At 48.2% G+C, this 21,360-nt stretch overlaps 2 protein-coding genes across 2 annotated transcripts; one reads left to right on the top strand and one right to left on the bottom strand.

The window, feature by feature from the left end:
• Positions 1–4,587: 4,587 nt before the first annotated feature.
• On the top strand, positions 4,588–18,518 carry Vps4a (vacuolar protein sorting 4 homolog A). The gene is made up of 11 exons (XM_032888139.1): positions 4,588–4,777; positions 9,833–9,944; positions 10,039–10,186; positions 11,492–11,553; positions 11,655–11,774; positions 13,483–13,639; positions 14,576–14,724; positions 15,024–15,105; positions 15,612–15,831; positions 17,210–17,350; positions 17,795–18,518. The coding sequence occupies exons 1-11, from the start codon at positions 4,757–4,759 to the stop codon at positions 17,894–17,896; spliced, it is 1,314 nt and encodes a 437-aa protein (XP_032744030.1). The 5' UTR covers positions 4,588–4,756; the 3' UTR covers positions 17,897–18,518.
• A 1,070-nt stretch (positions 18,519–19,588) lies between these two features.
• On the bottom strand, positions 19,589–21,347 carry Pdf (peptide deformylase, mitochondrial). Its single transcript, XM_032888140.1, has 2 exons — positions 20,725–21,347; positions 19,589–20,081 (listed from the first exon to the last, which is right to left on the bottom strand). The coding sequence occupies exons 1-2, from the start codon at positions 21,329–21,331 to the stop codon at positions 19,924–19,926; spliced, it is 765 nt and encodes a 254-aa protein (XP_032744031.1). The 5' UTR covers positions 21,332–21,347; the 3' UTR covers positions 19,589–19,923.
• Between the last annotated feature and the right edge of the window lie 13 nt (positions 21,348–21,360).

Consider the following 21,360-nt stretch of genomic DNA (forward strand, 5'->3'; position numbering starts at 1 on the left):
GTTGTAGGTGGAAGGTTTCGTGGCTGGGTTGGTGTACCAGTCGCACCACTGGAAGCCTGGCATGGTTACAGAAGATGCTCTGAATCCTATATTACTAGGAGACCTCACTAGGGTTGCTCTTAGAGAATCCTCGGGGGTTTCTACTGCCCTACGTTTCCATAGCAACCCTCCCCCCAACTGCCCTCCACTTCCAGTTGTCTCTCCCCATACTCTCCCCCTCTGTCCTTCCAAAAGAAATCTTTACTAAAATCTAGATGTATCTTTTTTTTGGGTCCTAACTTTGTTTCAGAAACTGACTAGCCCTAAAATTCTTTTTTTTTTTTTCATTGACACCACAATTCCAGTTTGGTCTGAGTCAAGGGAAACAAAGTGTAAGGACCCCCAAGGGTGCTGAGGGTGACAGTGGGAGCTGTGCCTACTGCCAGCCCAAAGTATTGACAGCCCCACTGGATATATTTTTTTTAAAGATTTATTATGTACATAGTGTTCTGCCTGCATATATGCCTGCATGCCAAAAGAGGGTGCCAGATCTCGTTCTAGATGGTTGTGAGCCACCATGTGGTTGCTGGGAATTGAACTCGGGAACTCTGGAAAAGCGTTCAGTGCTCTCTGAGTCATCTCTCCAACTTCCCACTGGAAATTTTTTAGGGATATTTCAAAGGTCCCTCAAACTCAAAGCCTCCTCATCCGCTGTTGGTCCCTCATGACTCTATGGAACATTTGCATCTAAGTAGCCCAGCAGCAGGAGGAATCTGTCATCCCTGTGGGCTCTCCCTGGAGCCTATATTTGGCCTATCTCTCAATCCTTTTGGTCAGGTCCAAAAGGACCAAAGGCTACAGTGGTGCCTATTAGCACACCAAATCGAATGCTAGTCCCAGGTTTTCTGAGCATCGGAAAAAACCTGTTATAGGGTCCATGACAGCTCTCAGCCCCACCCAGTACCCTGAACTTCTCTAGCTCATGGCCTTCGCTCTCCCAAACTTCTCATCCTGTATAACCCTGCCATTTTAGTCATATACTCTTTGGGCCTCTTGGCTTTCTCTTTTTGTTCAGTCCGTCTGTCCTCTCTTGCCTCCCATCCCTGTCTTCTTTCTTGGTCAAGTCCAGTCAGCTGGCCATGTTTCCCTCCCTGATCTGGACTCTTCCTGATACCTCTGGCTATACACTCTCTCATTTCTTCCCCTCAACCATACTTTGGAGTGGTCATGTCCTCAGCCTTCTTCCAGAAGGCTTCTTCTTCATCATCCCTTCCTGTCTGAACTGCCACAGCCATTCTTGCTAACTGTTTCCTAAATTAAGGCTACACTCATCTATTTAAAATGCAAAAAAAAAGGGGGGGGAGGGAAGAAAAAGAAAGAGAAAGAAATAGAGAGAGGAACCCACACCAAACCTTGGTGTGGCGTGTGGTGCCGATATTTGGGAGACCAGGAACTCAGGGTCATTCTCAGCTGTATTAGGGGCTCCTGGCCAGGAGGAAAAAAAAGAGAAATAGTCTTGCTTTTTCTTTTTCATAATTTTTAAAAATTATGAAAATTTTTAAAAATTATTTGGGCTGGAGAGATGGCTCAATGGTTAAGAGCACTGACTGCGGGGTTGGGGATTTAGCTCGTTGGTAGAGCGATTGCCTAGGAAGCGCAAGGCCCTGGGTTCGGTCCCCAGTTCCAGAAAAAAAAGAACCAAAAAAAAAAGCACTGACTGCTCTTCCAGAGGTCCTGAGTTCAATTCCCAGCAACCACATGGTGGCTCACAACCATCTGTAATGGGATCCGATGCCCTCTTCTGGTGTGTCTGAAGACAGCTACAGTGTACTCATTAAATCAATCAATCAATCTTAAAAAATACTAAAGAAAATATTTCTAAAATTTAAAAATAAAAGATTAAGAATTGGACAACAGATCCTTTCTCAGAAAAAAAAAATAGGCCAGCTTTGGGTTGGCCAGATGGCACAGCATATAAAGGGGCTTGCCACCAAGCCTGCCAACCTTAGTCTGAGCCCCAGAGTGAACTGACTCCTCTGTCTGCATGCAGACACACACACACACACACACACACACACACACACACACACACACACACCACTAGATAAAATCTTTGTTTGCTTGATTGTTTTTCTCTTTTTAAAAGAATTATTTATTTATTTTATGCATATGATTAGGGTTAGGAAAGACTCACGGAGGGATGGTCATGTCATGTGACATGCTGGAGTGTCAGAAGCTGGAGTGATGGATTCACAAGTCACTGGAACGCCCAGGGTGTCCAGCAACTACTAGAAACCAGAGTAGCAAATGGGGATTCTGCCCAGTAGGCTTCAAAGGAGCATGGCCCTTCCAGTGCCTTAAGTTTTGGACCTCCAGACTCCTCCTGGAGTCTTTTTATTTCTTGGCATAATTTTTTTCTTCCTTTTTTTTTTTTTCTTTCTTTTTTTCGGAGCTGGGGACCGAACCCAGGGCCTTGCGGTTGCTAGGCAAGTGCTCTACCACTGAGCCAAATCCCTAGCCCATAATTTTTTTCTTCATGTGAACTCAGGACCTCTGGAAGAGCAGCCAGAGCTCTTAACTGCTGAGCCGTCTCTCCAGCCCCTCTCCAGCCCCCTGGCTGGTTTCTTGAAACAGGGTCTCTGTAGTTCTGTCAGTTTGGAGCTTGCTTTACAGTTCAGGCTGCCCTCAAACTCACAAGAGATCCTCTTGCCTCTGGCTCCTGAGTGCTGGTTATTAAAAGCATGTGCCCCTGTGATGTGGCCTTTATTGTAGCTATGAGGGAGAGAGCAGCCAGACGCATCTGGAAGAGTCTGAGAAAGAAAGTCGTGGACTGAGCACGGCCAGATGACTGGATCTGACTATAAGAGAAGGAGCAGAGGTTGGGGATTTAGCTCAGTGGTAGAGCGCTTGCCTAGGGAAGCGCAAGGCCCTGGGTTCGGTCCCCAGCTCCGAAAAAAAACAAAAAAAAAAAAAAAAAAAAAAAAAAAAGAAGGAGCAGAGGGGAGAGGAAGACAAGACCAAGAGGCACAGAGCTGAAGTCGCAGGAATGCGAGGAGAAATGAGTGGCTGGGGAGGGAAGCCCACCAATCGGTGAAGGCTATCGGAGGGAGCACCCGGAGGCTGGCGTGCTCTTTGCTACCCTGCTGATGGCCATTTGTTCCTTCTGCCAGTGACAAGGGAAATGGCTCCTTTGATAGAGGGTAGCAATAAATAGCTGGGCATGGTGACCCACACCTTCAATCCCATCAGCAGCAAGCAGATCTCTGAGAGTTCGAGGCCAGCCTGGTCTACCTAGTAAGTTCCAGGATAGCCCGTGCTGTCTCAAAAACCAATCAAAACCAAAAAACAAAGGTATATACTGGGTGTATGTCTGAACAGTGCATGTGGAGGCATTGGTTCAGAAATACGAGGTCATCCTCAACTACCTAGTGAATTTGAGGCCATACTTAGCAAAGAATGAGAGAGAGAGAGAGAGAGAGAGAGAGAGAGAGAGAGAGAGAGAGAGAGAGAGAGAGAATGAGAATATGAGAATTTTTATTGCAGAGGGTTTGAGGGTTGGTTCAGTGGCATTGCTGAGGGAGGCCCTGAGTTCAGTTGCAAGCACCACAAAAACAAAACAGAATGAATAAAATACTAATGTCCTAAGGGGAAGGTAGAAAGGTTAGCATTTTTTTATTTTATTGGGTGGGCAGGAGTGTGGAGATCAGATGACTACAAGAAGTCTGCTCTATCCTTCACCTGGCAGGAATTGGAGCTGTTAGCTCATTTTTCCTGTGCACAAGAGCCATCTTCTGAAGCACAAGGCCCTGGGTTCAGTCCCCAGCTCCGAAAAAAAGAAAGAAAGAAAGGGGGAAAAAAAAAAAAAAAGAGCCATCTTCTGAAAACTTCTGAGCCATCTCACTAGCCCAGAAAGGTCAACACTGAAAAACTAGCACAAACCTGGTGGTGGTGCAAGCCTTTACTCCTAGCCCTTGGAAGGCAGAGGCAGGTATATCTCTGAGTTCGAAGCCAGTCTGATCTATAGCCTGAGTTCCAGGACAACCAAGGCTACACAGTGAAACCCTGTCTTGAAAAACAAAACAAAAATAATAAAAACTATCACAAAAGTGGCTTTAGAATCATTCTATCATAACAGTTACCAGGGATTGAACCCACAGTGTGGCATTCACTGTGTATACACTAGCTCATTCATTGCCCCCTAAAGTCAGACAAGGTAAATACTAATTAATAGAACCTATTTAAATAGCCGGAAAACACAACTCCAGGGAGTTTACTTTTTTTTTTTTGCTAGGTTAACTCAAGTGGTGTTCCCTATGCCTTGCCGCTCACCTCTCTCACAAGACGCGCCCTTAGTCGGCCCCACCCCGTCTGAGCCCCCACTCCGCCCAGGACTCCCATCTTTGCCCTCGTCCGGATCCACCATGCCCCACCCTTGTTGGCCGCACCCTTCGCTAGGCTCCGCCCTTCACCCAGGTTGTTCTAGCCTTCCCCGCCCACCAGACCCCGCCCCCTACAGTCTCCGCCCATCTTGGAGGAGTGATGCCTGCAGTTGCGGGCCATGGCCGCAGAGCGGCAGCCGCGTGACTCGGGCTGGGCCGCTCTGGGCCGCGCTCCTCGTTCACCGTCGGACTCGGCTCCGACTGCTAGTGGCAGCCCTGCCTGCGCCGAGAGTCGACCTGCCAGGCTCCTGAGCAGCGGATCCACCACCTCGGCTCCTCCGGGCCGGACCGAGGCCGCAAGCAGCACCGCGGGGTGTGGGGCGGACCCAGGATATGAAATGACAACGTCAACCCTCCAGGTACTTGGGTGCGGCGTGCCTGCGGAGGCCAAAGGCGGCAGGGCCTGCGGGCCGCGGAGCGGGCGGGCGGTGGCCTCCTCGGAGCCCAGCCTGGCGGTCCCTGTCAGGCCGCCTCATCCCACCTGTACTGCAGCCTCTCCCGCGCTCAGAGCCCGAAGGACGTCCCCACTGGGCCTCGGCCCAAGATGAACTGGCGGGCGGGAGCCCAAGCCGCGCAGCCGAGGCTGAACTGCCGCCTTGCAGCGGCGCCGCCTCCCCCTGAGCGCGCCCGGGTCCGGCTGGTCGCTCTGGGAGCGGCGTTCACTCGCTCCTGCCAGGCACCCTGGCAACCCCCTGAGCTTCTTCCAACGAGCCCCTGGTTTCGCGGCCAGCTACCCTTCATTCATTTCCTCCGCCGTGCAGGGCGACGCTGGGGTGGCACCGCCCGGATGAAGGAAGGGTTCATTCTAGAGCTGTCAGAAAGCGTAAACATGTTCAGGCCTCAGGCTTATGTTTAAATCCCAGCCCTGCCACTCACTAGCGTGTCTAGGTTTTGGATGTTGGATTTCCTCATCACTAAAATAGGCAGTGCCCTTGTAGGGTGGTTGTCAGCCTAAGACAGAATAATTCAGGGAAAGCATTTGTAACATAGGTTCAGCATATCATGTTCTTGGCAAGCCTTTGCTAATAAAGTAAGCTCTTGGGCGGAATCAGGTAAGACTATGAAGGAAGGGACTTTAGCCAGAGCATCAAAGAGTAAGCCGTACTCACATACCTGGTGGGGGGTGGGGGAATGGCTGCTCCAAATGGAAATACAGGAGTGGGAGTAAATCGGAGTTCAAGATTTGAAATTAGATGGAATTCAGAGCCAGAACCTACCATTCACTGGCGGAAACTATTCAGTTTGTTCTTAAGAGTTAAACCAACTTCAGCCCAATCCCACCTGCCTGACCAGAGTTAGCACTACCTGTGAACCAAAAATATTTTTTCAACTTTTTGGGAAGAGTTTTATGAAGAGATAGCACTCGTGCTGTAACAGTCACCTATTTAAACTGTACCATCCAGTGCTTTTAGAGGTTTGAATGTCACCAGAGAAACTCTATGCCTTTAATGTTCCTTAGCTCTTCTGTCCCATGTAGCATAATCTGTGGCATGGCCTATTCTAGACCCTTTATTTGTGTGTTGTTGTTGGGGTGTGTGTTTATGTACGATGTGCATGTGTATGAGCATGTCGGTGCCAGCACACCCATTCCCATCCCACTGCCCGTGTGGGGAGGTCAGAGGATAGGCATCAGTTCTCTAATGGATGCTGAATTCAGGCTGTCAGGCTCCATTAGGAAGCGGATTTTTTTTTTTTTTTTTTTTTTTTTTCTTCTTTTTTTTGGAGCTGGGGACCGAACCCAGGAGGAAGCGGATTTTTTTTTTTTCTGGCATTTCCTTTATTCTTTGACGATTCATACATGTAAACAATGAGTCTGGGTCGTGTGCTTCCAACTCCTCCCCAAGCCCCCCCCCCATGTCCTCCCTCTCTTTTGTTTATTAATAACCCACTTCGTCCAGTTAGTGCTCCTTAAATGCTGACTGGTCTTAGCGATTCATCGTGTGCAGGTAAGCTGCATTTCACAGCACCCTTCCGCTTTTTCCTCACCTCTTCCTTTTTTTTCCTTGTGCCTGGGGTCAGCGGTTGATACAGTCCCACTTAGGGCTAAGCCCTCAATACACTTACTGTCAGTTAGGAGTCTCTGCATTAACTGCTAACCTCTAAGAGGAGAGAAGCTTCTCTGGCCTAGATTAGATCTGTGGATATAAGTACAAATATTTAGAAGGCAGTTCAGCATCATGTCACCTAATAAAACAACACTGATCCCTAAGCCATGGGCTTCTGACCAGGTTTACAGTGCCAGGTCTCAATTCTTCCCTATACAGCAGGCCTCAGATCTAAGCCAAATATAGTTGAGCATCCCCATAACCTTTGTGCTACTATTGGACCAATGAGCTCGGCTTGCCTGGTGGTCAGTACTGTAGCATGCATGGTTGACTTCAGGAATACTATGATGTCTTTTCTTTCCCAGAGACTAGTACTGTGAAAGGCAGGCCACAGGCAGTTTCTGCTTGGTTTCTTTTTCTTTGTTTTTTGTTTTGTTTTGGGGACAGAGTTTCTCTGGGTAGCCCTGACCGTCCTGGAACTCAGATTTTAAACTAGGCTGGCCTCAAACTCAGTGATCACCCACCTCTGCCTTTGGAGTGCTGGGATTAAAGGCAAGTGTCACCAGCACCTGGCTGAAGTTTTCTTTAAAAGGACTCATAAGATACATGGTTCTCTGTGACTGACTTGGTTGGCTTAGCATCATATCTCAGTTTACATTGTTTAAATGACGTGGGGAAAGGGACTTTCAGGCTTTCATGACATAATTTGAAATTCAGATTTTGGTGCCTATGAATAGTTTATTGGCCGCTGTCCTAGCTCATGTCTGTAACTGCATTCGTGCTGCAGGGATTATATTGCTCACAAAACCTAATACACTTGCCGACTGGGTTTTTACAGACATCCTGTCAGGTCCCTGTGAACACACATTTGTTACACCTTTCCTTCATCTCAGCTTTTGCTATGGGTGTCACTAGAGATGTGGCAGGGCTGGCAGTTTAATTTGTCACCTTACCTCCTGTTATGCAAAGCTGTTTCTCTCCTATGAAACTAAGGCCTCCTTAGCAAGCAAAAAACAGCATTGGTGGTCAGAAAACTGTAGTCCCCAGATAGGTGCTCTAATGCTGTTTAGCAGAGATGAGCTGAGCCTGCTGTGCCGTGGGGACAGGAACCTCAGGTATTGTTCTGAGACTCCATTTTGCTGTTTTATTTTTATGCATGTGTTTGCCTGTGTGTGTGCACCTTGCTTTATGCCTGATGCTCTCAGTGTCCAGAAGGATGTGTCGGATACCCTAGAACTGGAGTCACAGACAGTACTGAGCCACCACATGGGTGCCGGGAATCAAACAAGGTCCTCCGCCAGAGCAGCAGGTACAGCCAGGCTTGGAGGCTTAGGCCAGCCTCATTTACATTTGGAGTTCCAGGCCAGTCAGAGGCCAAACGAGACCCTGTTTCAAAACAAAACAAAACAAAACAAAACAAAACAAAAAAAAAAAAAAGAGTACCATTAACCAGAGTCATCATTCCAGACTCATATTTATTTTGTTGGGAGTGTTTTGCCTGCCTCTATGTCTGTACCAGGGTTTTTGTTATTGTTTTGTTTGTTTTTGGGGGGTGGGGATGCTTTTTCAAGACAGGGTTTCTCTGTGTGGCCTTGGCTGTCATAGAACTAGCTCTGTAGACCAGGCTGGTCCCTGACCTGCCTCTGCCTCCCAAGTGCTGGGATTAAGGTATGTGTCACCACCACCTGTCTGTCTGTCTGTCTGTCTGTCTGTCTGTCTGTCTGTCTGTCTATCTATCTATCTATCTTCTGCTACTACTTATTTACTAGGTGCCTGGGGAGGCCAGAAGGCGGCATCTGATCCCCTAGCTGAGATTCAAACCAGATTCTCTACAAGAGCAACAAATGCTTGTAACTGCTGAACTATCTTTTTTTTGTCTTATTTTTTAAGTTTTATACATTATTTATTTGTGTGTTTTGAAGTCAGAGGACAACTTTCAGGAGCAGTAGGTTCTCCTTGAGTGTGGGGTCTCTCAGGAGTTAGGTGTCTCCTTCCTCCATGGGTTCCAGGAATTTAACTCAGGGCTCCAGGTTTGCACAGTAATTTTACCTACTGAGCCATCTCAGCAGCCCTCTGACCCACTATACTCTATTTTAAAAGGGCAGACCTAAGCAAGTCATACAGAGTGGAAATTCCTAAGAACTGAGAGTGTTGGTTGTAGAGAAAAGAAGCCACTAGGACCAGGTCCTGTCTCCATGGTTTATAAAGAACTGTGGGGGGTGGGGATGTGTGTGGCAAGTATGCTCACCTGCAGGATGGGTCAGCAGGCCATGCCATGTGTGTAGGCAGCAGGGATCCAAGCATGGCAGTCATCCACATTCTTACTTTTCCATCTCCTCATTCTAGTAAGTTCCTCGTGTGTAGCCTATCTCCTCACCCCAGCCTGGCAGTCTTACAGAGCTGTCTGTGTGCCTTTCTTACAGATGAGGATGGCTAAACAAATGCCCTGGCCCTGCCAAGAGCTGGTCAGGAGGTTGTTGTTTGCAGGGGCTAGAGCGGGGTCTGCAGTGGGATCTGCCTGCCAGGCAGCTAGTGCCACACCAGATGGAGAATTCTGCCCAGGTTTTGTGGATTTAGGAAGCTGTACTTTTTGAAACTGACTTGTATGAGGCTGACGGTTCAGCTCAGAGTGGGCCTGCAGAGACTTGATCTTCCCAAAGGTGTCACTCAGAGTTCTTAGAGAGCCAGCAGGCAGTTCCCTCCATGGCACTTTTGTTCTGGGAGCTACTTACTGGTTTTATCATGTGGTTGAGCCTCCCTTCTCAGGCATCAGCTTTAGGCAGTTCAAGAAAATTATTCTCTTCTGCCCTAGAGTGACCTGGGCAGTAGAGAGGGCTAGAGGTGTCTTTGAATCTTTCCCTTGGATTGAAACTATCAGGTTCATGAAGGGCTTTCTTATATTTTTGGTTGGGAGCCTAGCCTTTAACGGCTGAGTCATCTCTCAAGCCCCATGAAGGGCTTTCTTAACTGGCTGCATTTTGTGGGGAGGAAGGGTCTGGACCAATTATGGTTTCTGACTTTGCTGAGCAAGTCCATCTTTCCCTTGGAGCATTGAGATAGACGCGGATTTGTTCCGTGGGCCTGCCTTTGGAGCCCCAGATCCAGACATTAATGTCAGTTTCCATTGGCCAAGCTCCAGAACAGGATGGAGGAAGGGGTGGCATCTGACCATTGAGCTCCCCAGGAAGGCCAGCTGTCTTTTCAAGCTCTTCTAGTTGGTGGCAGGAAAGTAGGACAACGTAATGGCCTGCAACCAATAAACCACAGGCCTGGCACTAACTCCCATCTTATCTCATCCTACTGCTTGTGACTCCAGAGGCTTTTTGGATCCCTCAGGGGAGCACTGAGCTATATGCCTTGCCTTTCCAGAAAGCCATCGATCTGGTGACAAAAGCCACAGAAGAGGACAAAGCCAAGAACTACGAGGAGGCACTTCGGCTCTACCAGCATGCTGTGGAGTATTTTCTCCACGCCATCAAATGTGAGTCACTCTGGGGTCCCCTGACTGCAGTGCCCTGGAAGAGAAGGGCAGGCACATGGGGCTCAGGGAGGCCACTGGGTTTCTCCTTTTGCAGATGAAGCCCACAGTGACAAGGCCAAGGAGAGCATTCGAGCAAAGTGCATGCAGTACCTAGACAGAGCGGAGAAGCTGAAGGATTATTTAAGAAACAAAGAGAAACATGGCAAAAAGCCAGTCAAAGAGAATCAGAGTGAAGGCAAGGGGTGAGTGTGGGACTGTACAGCTCATGGGGCCAGAGTTCCCAAGTGCATGTTCTGTTTCTTGGGGTTGCTGTCATTCTTGATGCTAGAGCTGTCTTGGACTTCTATTGCACCCTTCTTAATGGGGTATCTAGCTACTCGTGATAAAAACACCAGCAGTTGCTTGCTTGCTTGCTTGCTTTCTTTCTTTCTTTTTTTTTTTTTTTTTTTTTTTTGGTTCTTTTTTTTTTTTTGAGCTGGGGACCGAACCCAGGGCCTTGCGCTTCCTAGGTAAGCGCTCTACCACTGAGCTAAATCCCAGCCCCTCTTTCTTTCTTTTTTTAATATTTTAGCTGTTTAATTTTTTTTTCATCTTTATTAACTTGAGTATTTCTTATATACATTTCATTGTTATTCCCTTCCCAGTTTCGGGCCAACATCCCCTAACCTCCCCCTCCCTTCTCTGGGTGTTCTCCTCCACATCCTCCCCCCATTACCGCCCTCCCCCCAACAATCACGTTCACTGGGGGTTCAGTCTTGGCAGGACCAAGGGCTTCCCCTTCCACTGGTGCCCTTACTAGGCTATTGATTGCTACCTATGCGGTTGGAGCCCAGGGTCAGTCCATGTGTAGTCTTTGGGTAGTGGTTCAGTCCCTGGAAGCTCTGGTTGGTTGGCATTGTTGTTCATATGGGGTCTCAAGCCCCTTCAAGCAGTTGCTTTCATTGAGCAGAAAACAGTGTCTGATTTCCCAGAATGGAAGATGGATTGAGAAAGGGACAGGAGATAGGTACACAGGAGCATCTGAGGATGGAAAGAAGTGAAGGCTGGGCAGCCACTGGCTGGTGGCTGAGAGCGCATTTCCCTTTAGCAGTTTTGTGTTGTTTCGAGACAAGCTTTTGTTATGTAGTTTTGAATTTATTAACTTATAATTTTTTTTTTTAATTTTAAACTTCATGTCTTCTTTGCCCTTTGAATTCTCTGGAGTGACGATTCCATGTTATTTGCCTGTTTTTTGAGTTCATCTGAAATTACACTGACTTGACTTAATGTTCTTTAAGTTCGGCTGAAACACATTGTCCTCATTAGCCCTTAGGAAAAGGTAGCTGCCAATGTCCTTATTTCTTTAATGAAGAATGGAGAATGGGTTATAAATGTTTTCTGAGGGATTGTGGCACTCACATGTAGATATCTCTTTGCTTGTCCCTCACCAGTGCTGAACCAGCAATGCTCACACAAGTGCACATGCGCACGCACAGGTGTATGTGCTACTCAGAGACTCCTTGCTCCCAGAATGGAGAGCCAACTTGATCTTCTGTTTCCTTTCTTAGTAGTGACAGTGACAGCGAAGGGGATAATCCAGAGAAAAAGAAATTACAAGAACAGTTGATGGGTAAGAGGCCTGAGGCCCATGGTAATAGAAGCGGTGTGGCATGGGTTCTTTTTGGGGTCTACTTGTGCCCATGAGTCAGTCTGGGGTCCTCCTCCTTGTAGGTGCTGTTGTGATGGAGAAGCCTAACATTCGGTGGAATGATGTAGCTGGACTGGAGGGAGCTAAAGAAGCTCTCAAAGAAGCTGTGATTTTGCCGATAAAATTTCCACACTTATTCACAGGTAAGAATGTAGCATGTTGCACACCTTTGATCCCAGCATTCAGGAGGCAGAGGTAGGTGGACCTCAGAGTTCAAGACCAGCCTGGTCTACATATTAAGCTCTACAACAGCTAGGGCAATTCAGAAAAACTATGCCTTAAAAAAAATAAAAATAAATAGAATATAGTCACTAGCCCTACCATAGGTAGGTATAAAACTACCAGCATGAGGAATCTAGCTTGGGGTTCCACCCTCAGTGTCTCAGAACATGTGGTAGATAGCCTCATATCCTCAGGGGACAGCTCACAGAGGGCAGATTCTGGTCTTGCTGCCTATGTGTCTGTCCTGCTCACCACGGCCGTCTACCATGTGACTTGTTTTTTTCCTTTTGTTGGGATGGAACATGGGACCTAGGCAAACACTATAACCCTGAAACTGACCCTAATTCTTCATTTTCCTAGCATCAAAAATGATGTTTTTGTGAGCTGGGAATATAGCTTTTTTTTTTTTGTTCTTTTTTTTTTTTTTTTCTGGAGCTGGGGCCCGAACCCAGGGCCTTTTGCTTCCTAGGCAAGCGCTCTACCACTGAGCTAAATCCCCAACCCCGGAATATAGCTTTAATGATAGTTTTTCCACCATGTGTAAAGCCCTGGGTCTGGTTCTCAGCATCACAGAAATTGGATGTGGTGTATCTCACTGTCCTTCCTGTGGGCTCAGCATTTGGAAGGCAGGATGTTCGGAAGGTTGGGGCCATTCTTGGCTAGATTAGGAGTTGTAGGCCAGCCTGAGATGCATAAGACTTGAATTCGGGGGGTTGGGGATTTAGCACAGTGGTAGAGCGCTTAAATCCCTGGGTTCGGTCCCCAGCCCCGGAAAGAAAAAAAAAAAAAAAAAAAAAGACTCGAATTCGGAATAGACATCTCAGTGAGCAAGCAGAGTCAGGAACCAGCATGGCCAATTCCCTTGTCAAGGACATGGCACCAATTAGCAAGATGAGATCTGAGTTCCCAACCGATGTTTGGACTCTCTCTTCTTGTAGTGACTATGACTTTATTTTTTATAACTTTGTTTCGGGATTTGTTTTGTGTGTACTGGTGTCTTGCCTACATATATGTCTGTGTATCATGTTTGTGTAGTTGCCTTGATGGCCAGAAGAGTGCTGGATCCCCTGGAATTAGAATTAGTTATGACCTGCCTTGTGAGAGCTGGGATCAAATCCAGGTCTTCTGGAAGAGTATTCAGTGCTATTAACCAAGCCATCTCTCCAACCCCACAACTTGATTGATTATGTATACGTAGTATGTTCGTGCATAATTATATATGTGTTCCCATGTGTGGGGATGCATTATGTGTACATGTATATGGGGTTAAGAGGATGATGTCAGGTGTCTTTTTCAGTTGCTCTCCACCATATGACAGAGAGATGGGGTTGGGGGGAGGCAGGGCCAATACTTACTTAACCCCAAAACTTGATGATTAAGCTTGTCTGGCCAGCTTACCCTAGGTATCCCCGCTCTGCTTTCCAAACACGGGGTCACAGGCAGGCTACTTCTCTTGCCTGGTATTTATTTTCCCAGATGTGGGAAGCTGAACTTTAGTGCTCATGCTTGCAGGACAAGCATTCTGCCTCCTGAGCAGGCTTCTCCTGCCCTGCCTTCAACTTTTCAACTTTCCTTTCTTCCTTTTCGCCATCAGGAAACAGCTGAGCTCTGTTCATCCTTTAATTACAGGCAAACGTACTCCTTGGCGAGGCATACTGCTCTTTGGGCCCCCAGGCACAGGCAAGTCCTACCTGGCCAAAGCCGTGGCAACAGAAGCCAACAACTCTACCTTCTTCTCTGTGTCCTCCTCGGATCTGATGTCTAAGTGGTTGGGGGAAAGCGAGAAGTAAGTCAGCCATCAGCTACGTACAGCAGCCTTGGCAGCTGCTGGTAGTCCAGCTTCCTAGCCCCTTGGAAATCACTTCCCAGAGGAGCTGCTGTTGGATAATCAGGGATACTAGTCAGAAGAAGCTCTTACTTCTTGAGATGCTGTCCTGATACACAGATGTCTGGAAACTTGGAAAAGATGAGACACCCCTGTAATCCTAACACTCAGGATACATAGGCAGAAGGATTACAAGTTCAAGGTCAGCCTGCTCTGTGTAATTGGACCTTGTCTCAAAACAGAGGAGCAAGAGAGATGGCTCAGGGGTTCAAAGGACCTGGGTTTAACTCTCAGCACCCACAATAGGCAGTTCACAACTGTCTATAATTCCAATTCCAGGGTATCTGACACCCCACACAGACATACATGCAGGCAGAACACCAATGTAAGTAAAATAAAAATGGGGAAATGAACCAATTGTAAATATGTATCATTTTGTTTGTTTTCTTTTTGGTTTTATGAGACAGAATCCCATGTACCCCAGGCTGGTTACAGTCTCCATCAGTAGCAGAGGCTGACCTTGAATTTCTGATTCTCCTAGCACTACCTCCTAAGTGTTGGGGTAACAGACATGTGTCATCACACCTGTAGTCAGTTGTATATCTTTTTGGGGCATCTCATGTGTTTAGCTTATTCCTCAAGATGACTTCCATTCTTTGATATAAATCTGAAGCTCAGAGAAAGAGAAAGGATTCTTCCAAGTCCAGAGCTAATGAATGGGGCTCCCCCCCCAAGATTTGAGGCTGATGCCACAGCAACTTCTTGAGGACTTGTCTGCCCTGTTTTTCCATTTTTTTAGCCTTCCTGTGGGAGAAACACCAGGTCTAACAACTGGGTCTCAGGGTGGGCATGTTTGGGTGGAGTGTCCATGTCTTGACTCCTTTCATACTCTCACAGGCTAGTCAAGAACCTGTTTGAGTTGGCCAGGCAGCACAAGCCTTCCATCATCTTCATTGATGAGGTGGATTCCCTCTGCGGGTCACGGAATGAAAATGAGAGCGAGGCAGCCCGAAGGATCAAAACCGAGTTCTTGGTCCAGATGCAGGGTATGTGCTTGTGCCGTGTCACTCTTTGGCTGTCTTCCACCTGAAGGCAACCCAGGGCTCCATTATGTTGCTGCACTGGACACGATGGGGGAGTTACTTCTGATGTCATATCTGCTAGCCTCAGCCAGGCTTGCATCAAAGAGAGAGAAGGTTCTGAGGCCTTTTGTCATGTCGCCTTCCCATCTCTCAGAACAAGTGGTGCTATAGGGCCAGGGAAGCCCCAAGACATGGTTTAGTTTCTCATGGGGCCTGGCTGCTCCTGCAGACAGTTTCAGTTACTTGTCTCCCGTTCTCCACAGGAGTGGGGAATAATAATGATGGGACTCTTGTTCTTGGTGCCACAAACATCCCCTGGGTGTTGGATTCAGCCATCAGGAGGAGGTGAGTCTCCCCTAGGTGTGGTATCTGTCTAAGCTCCACCCCCACGCTACCTGCAACAGCCAGGTATGCCCGCCCCACAGTTGCCTGACTATAAAAGCAGCCCCCTCTTCTCCCTCTTACTCCTCTCTTGCTCTTCCTCTTCTTGTGCTCTCTTCCCTGTCCCTTCTCTCCCCACCCCCTCATGTCCATGGCTGGCCTCCTTTCCTCTCCTCTTCTCCTCTTCTTCTCTCATTAAACCTCTCCACGTGGAACCATGTTGGTTTGGTGTGCTGTGTCCGAGCGCAAGCCGAGATTTAAACCCTAACATAGGAGTCTGTTATCTTTGTCTAGCTATGGTCAGTTTGTGACTAGCCATCTGCCCCCATTTTTCTGGAATCTTCCCAAGTCTATAGTCAAGCAGAGCCCTTTGGTAAAGCTGAGTATTGGGCCTGGATCCCTCATTCCAGCTGCCTTTTCCCTCTGCCATTCTGCAGTCAGCTTTCATTTCATGTCATGCATCTCTCTAGGTTTGAAAAGCGAATTTATATCCCACTGCCAGAGGAAGCGGCCCGTGCCCAGATGTTTCGGTTACACCTGGGAAGCACACCTCACAACCTCACAGATGCTAACATCCATGAGCTGGCCCGCAAGACAGAAGGCTACTCAGGAGCAGATATCAGCATTATCGTGCGGGACTCTCTCATGCAGCCAGTCAGAAAAGTACAGTCAGCAACACACTTCAAGAAGGTGAGTGGCAGCAGTGGCTTAGGCAGTGTTACCAGTCAGGACGTATAGGTAGCCTCTTCAATAGCTTTCTGGCTGCTTAAGGGACATTCTCTGTGGGATACAAGGATATGTATTAAGTACCCTTGGGCTCTAGGACCAGAGCAGTGCCACACCTCCTGTCTGTAGTTACTATTCTGTAGTATAATGCTCTTCAGCTATAGGAAACAAGATAGGCAGGCATCATCATGCTGGAGGGCAGGTGCACACAAACCAAACCTTTGCACTGTGCCTTACACAGCAAGTAGAAGCAGGACTTGCCCACTCATTGAAGCACATCTTTGCTGAGTGTTTGCTGTGGGATGTAGTGTGCCAGGCCTGTCCTGAGTGTACGGAAGGCAGTAGAGGAGACAACCAATGAACAAAGTGGAGGGATCAGGATTCCAGAAGTTAGGAGGTGAGCAGTTTGCTCTGGTAGAAGACAAACTACACTGGAGTGACCTGAGTCAATTCTCGAGGATTTGGTATGCTTAGGGGGTTTCCCTATTGAGGAGACTTCAGTGAGAGGAACATATTTGCTGCAAGTACATTTATGGGATGAGTCTTGGGGAAGATGAGACATCTGGGGCTACAGGATGATCTGGAGGCCACTAGCAGGAAGATCCTACTGTCTATTCAGCTCTGAAACCAGACCAACCTCTTGGACCTCTCAGCCTTTGTTTATTGGTTGTCGTGTGTGTGTGTGTGTGTGTGTGTGTGTGTACACATAGAGATGAGTTTTCTGGGAGATCCAACTCCAGTCATCAGGCTTGGTTACAGAGGCCTTTACCTGCTAAGCCATCTTACTAGCCCACGAGAAACATTTGTTTCTTTTTTTTTTTTTTTTCTTTTATTCGGAGCTGGGGACCGAACCCAGGGCCTTGCGCTTGCTAGGCAAGCGCTCTACCACTGAGCTAAATCCCCAACCCTGAAACATTTTTTTCTTAAGATGGTTCAATTAGTTCAGGACAATCTCCACAAACTCATCCAATAGTTGAAGATAACTCTGAACTCAAATACCCTGTACTCCCTCCTAAGTGCCACAGGCGTTTGCCACCAGGTTTCTTGTCTGACTTGTTTTAAATACTGTGGGGGTGAGGAGGGCAGTATATGCAGGTGTCATGGCATGTTTTGGAGGTAAAAGGACAACTTTTGGTGTTGGCTTTCTTTTACTTTTACATGGGTTCCACAGATGGAAATCAGGATGACGGGAGACTATCTTTCAGGTCCTCAGACTGCTTTAAAGGCACTTATCCTCCTCCAGCTTTGATGACTAGAACCTCCGTATCCCCTTCAGCCTTCCTTAGGTCCTGATGTACACTACCACCAAGAACAGCCAGCCTCACTCTCTGTTTGGTTTCAGGTTTGTGGTCCTTCTCGAACCAACCCTAGTGTTATGATTGATGACCTTCTGACCCCATGTTCTCCAGGAGATCCAGGGGCTATAGAGATGACCTGGATGGATGTCCCTGGTGATAAACTCTTAGAGCCTGTGGTTTGCATGGTAAGTGACCCACTGGGAGAGACCAGAAAGTCCAGAATAAAGACAAGTGTCTTCCTGTTGTCCTGGCTCACAGCCCTCCCAGAGAGCCTTTGTGGTTGTAGGCAGCTAAGTTCTTGCTGAGATCCTGAGGGTCTTTAAAAGGAAGAGTAAATTCAAGACACTAATGATCATTCCAAGGCTTGGCTTTTTGGTCCAGAAGGAAGCCAGTGAAAATCTTTTTCACATGGCTCTTGCCTGAATAGTCTAGACTCTTCTACTCTCTCCTGGCAGCTGCCTGCACTGTGGGGTGAATACAGTAATGGAACTACTGCTGGGATGGGCTGAGTAGATGGGTGAAGTAGTCGTTCAGATGGAAGGCGCACCTCTTGTCAGTCTAGACAGCATGACAGAGGGGAGTGCTGAGACCCGGAGTCAGCCTTTTCAGCTGCATGCTTGTCTCTGCAGTCGGACATGCTCCGGTCTCTGGCCACTACCCGGCCCACAGTGAATGCAGATGACCTCCTGAAAGTAAAGAAATTCTCTGAGGACTTTGGACAGGAGAGTTAAAGCTTCATGTTGATAATGAAAATTGAGAGTCTGACTGGAGCAAACTCATGGGACTTCCTACACCAGTGGCCAGGCAGGGCCTGAAGTCGTGAAGTCAATAGTATTCCCTCTACTGCCTGGCTGCCAACCTAGTAGGATGAAGGAGGGGCCTCGGCAGCTGCAGAGATGCTTCACCATGTAGGACACGTGACACTGGCTCTGCACACTTCACTACTGGATGCTCACACTCTGCCCTGATCTGTTTTTGTCTAACTTTTGTTCCCCTAAATTAATGCTGCTTTGATTTCTGTCTTGTTTATAAATAAAGAGGAAAATCATCTGCAAAGTGTTAAGGAGTGGGAGCCACCAGGCCCCTGCTCTCACTCCTTTCCTCTTAACTTTGGCTACTTGTGAGCTGACTGTGGTAAAGTAGGAAAAGCCATCCCACCCTCCTAAGCTTGCATCTGGAGCTTCAGATCCTCCTTGCAGGAGCTGATGGCTTCTGTGAGCACAATGCCGTTTCTATCAGGAGAGACGGCAGACAGGCAGGTCTTCATCGCTGCCTTCACTGAGAACTGAGAACTGAGCCCAGCCTCTGCTGGTCCTGTCCTGGAGATGTCTAATAAACCCTTTCCCTTCTTGAGCTACTGGAGTCTTCTTATTTTTGATTCTAGTATGGAGTTCTTGAGAGTAAAGCTTACTTCTGGTAAGGCTCTCTGGATTGCTCTCTGCTTTTCTTAGGAGGGCAGGAAGCAGGGGTGCTCATAAGGCCTGCAAACCCTAAGGCTCAGGCAGACCCCAAACTCCTGATCCTCTTGCTTCCAGCTCTGAAGGGCTGGGATTATAGGAATGGCAATGTTAGGTCTATGTTCCCATGAGACAACCTAGTAACTGCTACTGAATAGATAGATGGTGCCCAGTTTAGATGGGCCCCGCTGCGTGACACAGATCACAGTAACCTCCAGTAGCTGGTATTCTTCTGTATTTTACTTCCTGATGTTAGGAATCACTCAGGTCCCTCCACTTAAGTACTGTTCCATCCGGAGCTATATATACTCCGGCTGTAAGTTCAAAGCTTGAAAGGGCCAGAACTGAATCTGCAGCCAAGGTTATGTTGGCCTTTTACTGTTTGCTCTGCTCTGATTGAAAGTGGCTACTGGTAGACGCTTTGTTCTTTAGATTTTAATTATATCTCTGTATAAGTTTGTGCACGGAACAGTGCCTGTGGAGGCCAGGAGGAGGCACTCAATTCCCTGGAGCTGGAGTTACAGGTGCAGTGCGCTGTCTGATGTAAACACTCAGAATTCAACTCTAGTGGTTTGGAAAGCACATACTCTAGCCTAAGTGCCTAGCCATCCCTCAATCATCAGCCTCTCCGCCCACAGAGGACTGAGTTAAAGATGTGCCACCACACTTTAAAACAGCCTTCCAGTCTTGCAGCAGTTCGACACGCCTCAGTCCCAACACTCAGGAGTGCAGAGGCAGTTAAATCTTTTGAGTTCAAGGCCAACCTGGTCTACACAGTGAGTTCTAGGACAGCAAAGGTTACACAGAGAAACCCAGTCCCAAAAAACAAAACAGAACTTTCAGATATCTGGACTACCTTCTTTTTTTTTTTTTTTTTTGGTTCTTTTTTTTTCGGAGCTGGGGACCGAACCCAGGGCCTTGCGCTTCCTAGGTAAGCGCTCTACCACTGAGCTAAATCCCCAGCCCCCTGGACTACCTTCTTATCAAGCGTTGGCTGTGCGGGTAGAATGTGTTGTCCCACGAAGTCATTTGCACCGAGAATGTTTACCTGCCCACTTCTCTCCATGGGAAACTGAGGAAATAGCTGCGCCTCCTTCAAGGGTCTATCTGTACTCGTGCTGTAATCATATTCCGTCAGATCTGATTTTAGGGCAAGAATTTCTATCACTTATCTCAGTCCAGCACACACCAGCAGTCAGGCCACTGTTTACTGTCAGACTGGAGCCATTCCCAACTGAAGCACAAGATGTGACCACCTTGGCCTGGATGCTGGGTTTCCAGATTCCAATTCAAGGAGAGCTTCAGTCATTCACCTCCATCCAGTGAAGATTGGTAAATGTCCCACTGTCCATCTTGTCGATGAACAAGCATCCATGCAAATGATCCATCTCATGCTGGATGATTCGGGCTGTCCAACCACTTGCTGACCACACCACTGGCTCTCCTTTTGGGTCCAGTCCTGAAAAAGAAGTTACAGACTCGCAGGGGTGGGGCTTTGCTGAATTCATGTCAACCTCCTGTCCTGTTTATAGCCTATCTACAGAGGCAACATCCAAGAGTGAATGTGAACAACAGCTCTAATCCCTCCCAGAAAGGATACCTCATCTTGGTCCAGTGCCAACTTTTTTATTCAGCATTGATTCCCAGCGTTGATTCTACAGGGCAAGGATAAATCATCAAACTCTTTTCAAGTGTGATTTATCAAAGCTATTCCAGCTTGACACTGTAGCAAATAACCACCATATATCCTAAACCAGTGTAGACTTTAGCATGGAATAGCTTGTTGCCCAAGTCCGGGTAAATTTGAGTCCCACTTTCTTACACAAGCCTCCACCATGACAGGTAAACTGGAAAAATCATGTGTGCAAATACAGACAGACACACGTACATGGAAATCTATACCTACCTATGAGAAAAGGAAGAGACAGATTCCATATTTAAGGAATCTACCCTGTTGGCACCCTGTGACCCATCTAGGCAGGGCTGCCCTGCCCTTCAGAAAGTTGTCAGCCCTGAGTTCCGTGTGTTCCTGAGAGCTGCTAAGTTTGCACTGTCCCCAGCCAGGAAGAGCAAGGCCACCCCGCTGCCCCAGTCCCCTGCACCTGAGATCTGCACTGCCTGGAAACGAGGCACACACGCCAGAAAGCCGGCGACACTTTCGCAGCCCTCGGGGAAGGTGACTAGGCGGCTGTCCAGCACCCTCAGGCTGGGGTTCACCAGCACACGAAGCGGAAAGGGTTCCATCTGACGCAGCTCGCGCAGGCGTGGTGAGAAGGCACGGAAGAGCCTGTCCGGGAACTCGAGCACCAGCACTTGCAGCGGCACTCCCAGTTGAGGCGCACTCAGGCCCACACAGCCACGCTGTCGCATGACCTGCACCAGCTGCTCCACCAGCCGCTGCAGCTCCGGCCCCGCCAGCTGCTTGGGTTCCACAGGGGCCGCCACGGTGCGCAGCACCGGATCCCCTACCTGGCACACGCGTGTATATGGCGGCTGCGGCGCTCCCCACACTAGGCGCCTCAAGTACCGCCAGTAGGAGCGCGTGCGCGCGGCGCCCTCTAGACTGGCCGACGAGCTGCAACTCTGCCCCCGGCTCAAAGTGACCCACGCTGGCAACAGCAGCCTGCCCAGCAGCGCCATGGTGCAGGAAAACGCCGCAGCCCGTCCTCCCGCTAGCGCCAGGGACGCTGGGAAGCGTAGTTCCCGCATAACTTCCGGGCACCCATCATCCCGGACAG

This window comes from Rattus rattus, chromosome 17 (genome assembly GCF_011064425.1).
Source record: "Rattus rattus isolate New Zealand chromosome 17, Rrattus_CSIRO_v1, whole genome shotgun sequence".
Taxonomy (NCBI): domain Eukaryota; kingdom Metazoa; phylum Chordata; class Mammalia; order Rodentia; family Muridae; genus Rattus; species Rattus rattus.

Coding starts and splice junctions, on each gene's coding strand:
- Vps4a (XM_032888139.1), top strand. CDS start 4,757: ATGACAACGTCAACCCTCCAG. Junction 10,187..11,491: donor AATCAGAGTGAAGGCAAGGG/GTGAGTGTGGGA, acceptor TTCCTTTCTTAG/TAGTGACAGTGACAGCGAAG. Junction 14,725..15,023: donor GTTCTTGGTCCAGATGCAGG/GTATGTGCTTGT, acceptor CGTTCTCCACAG/GAGTGGGGAATAATAATGAT.
- Pdf (XM_032888140.1), bottom strand. CDS start 21,331: ATGCGGGAACTACGCTTCCCAGCGTCCCTGGCGCTAGCGGGAGGACGG. Junction 20,082..20,724: donor CCAGGCAGTGCAGATCTCAG/GTGCAGGGGACT, acceptor CTTCTTTTTCAG/GACTGGACCCAAAAGGAGAG.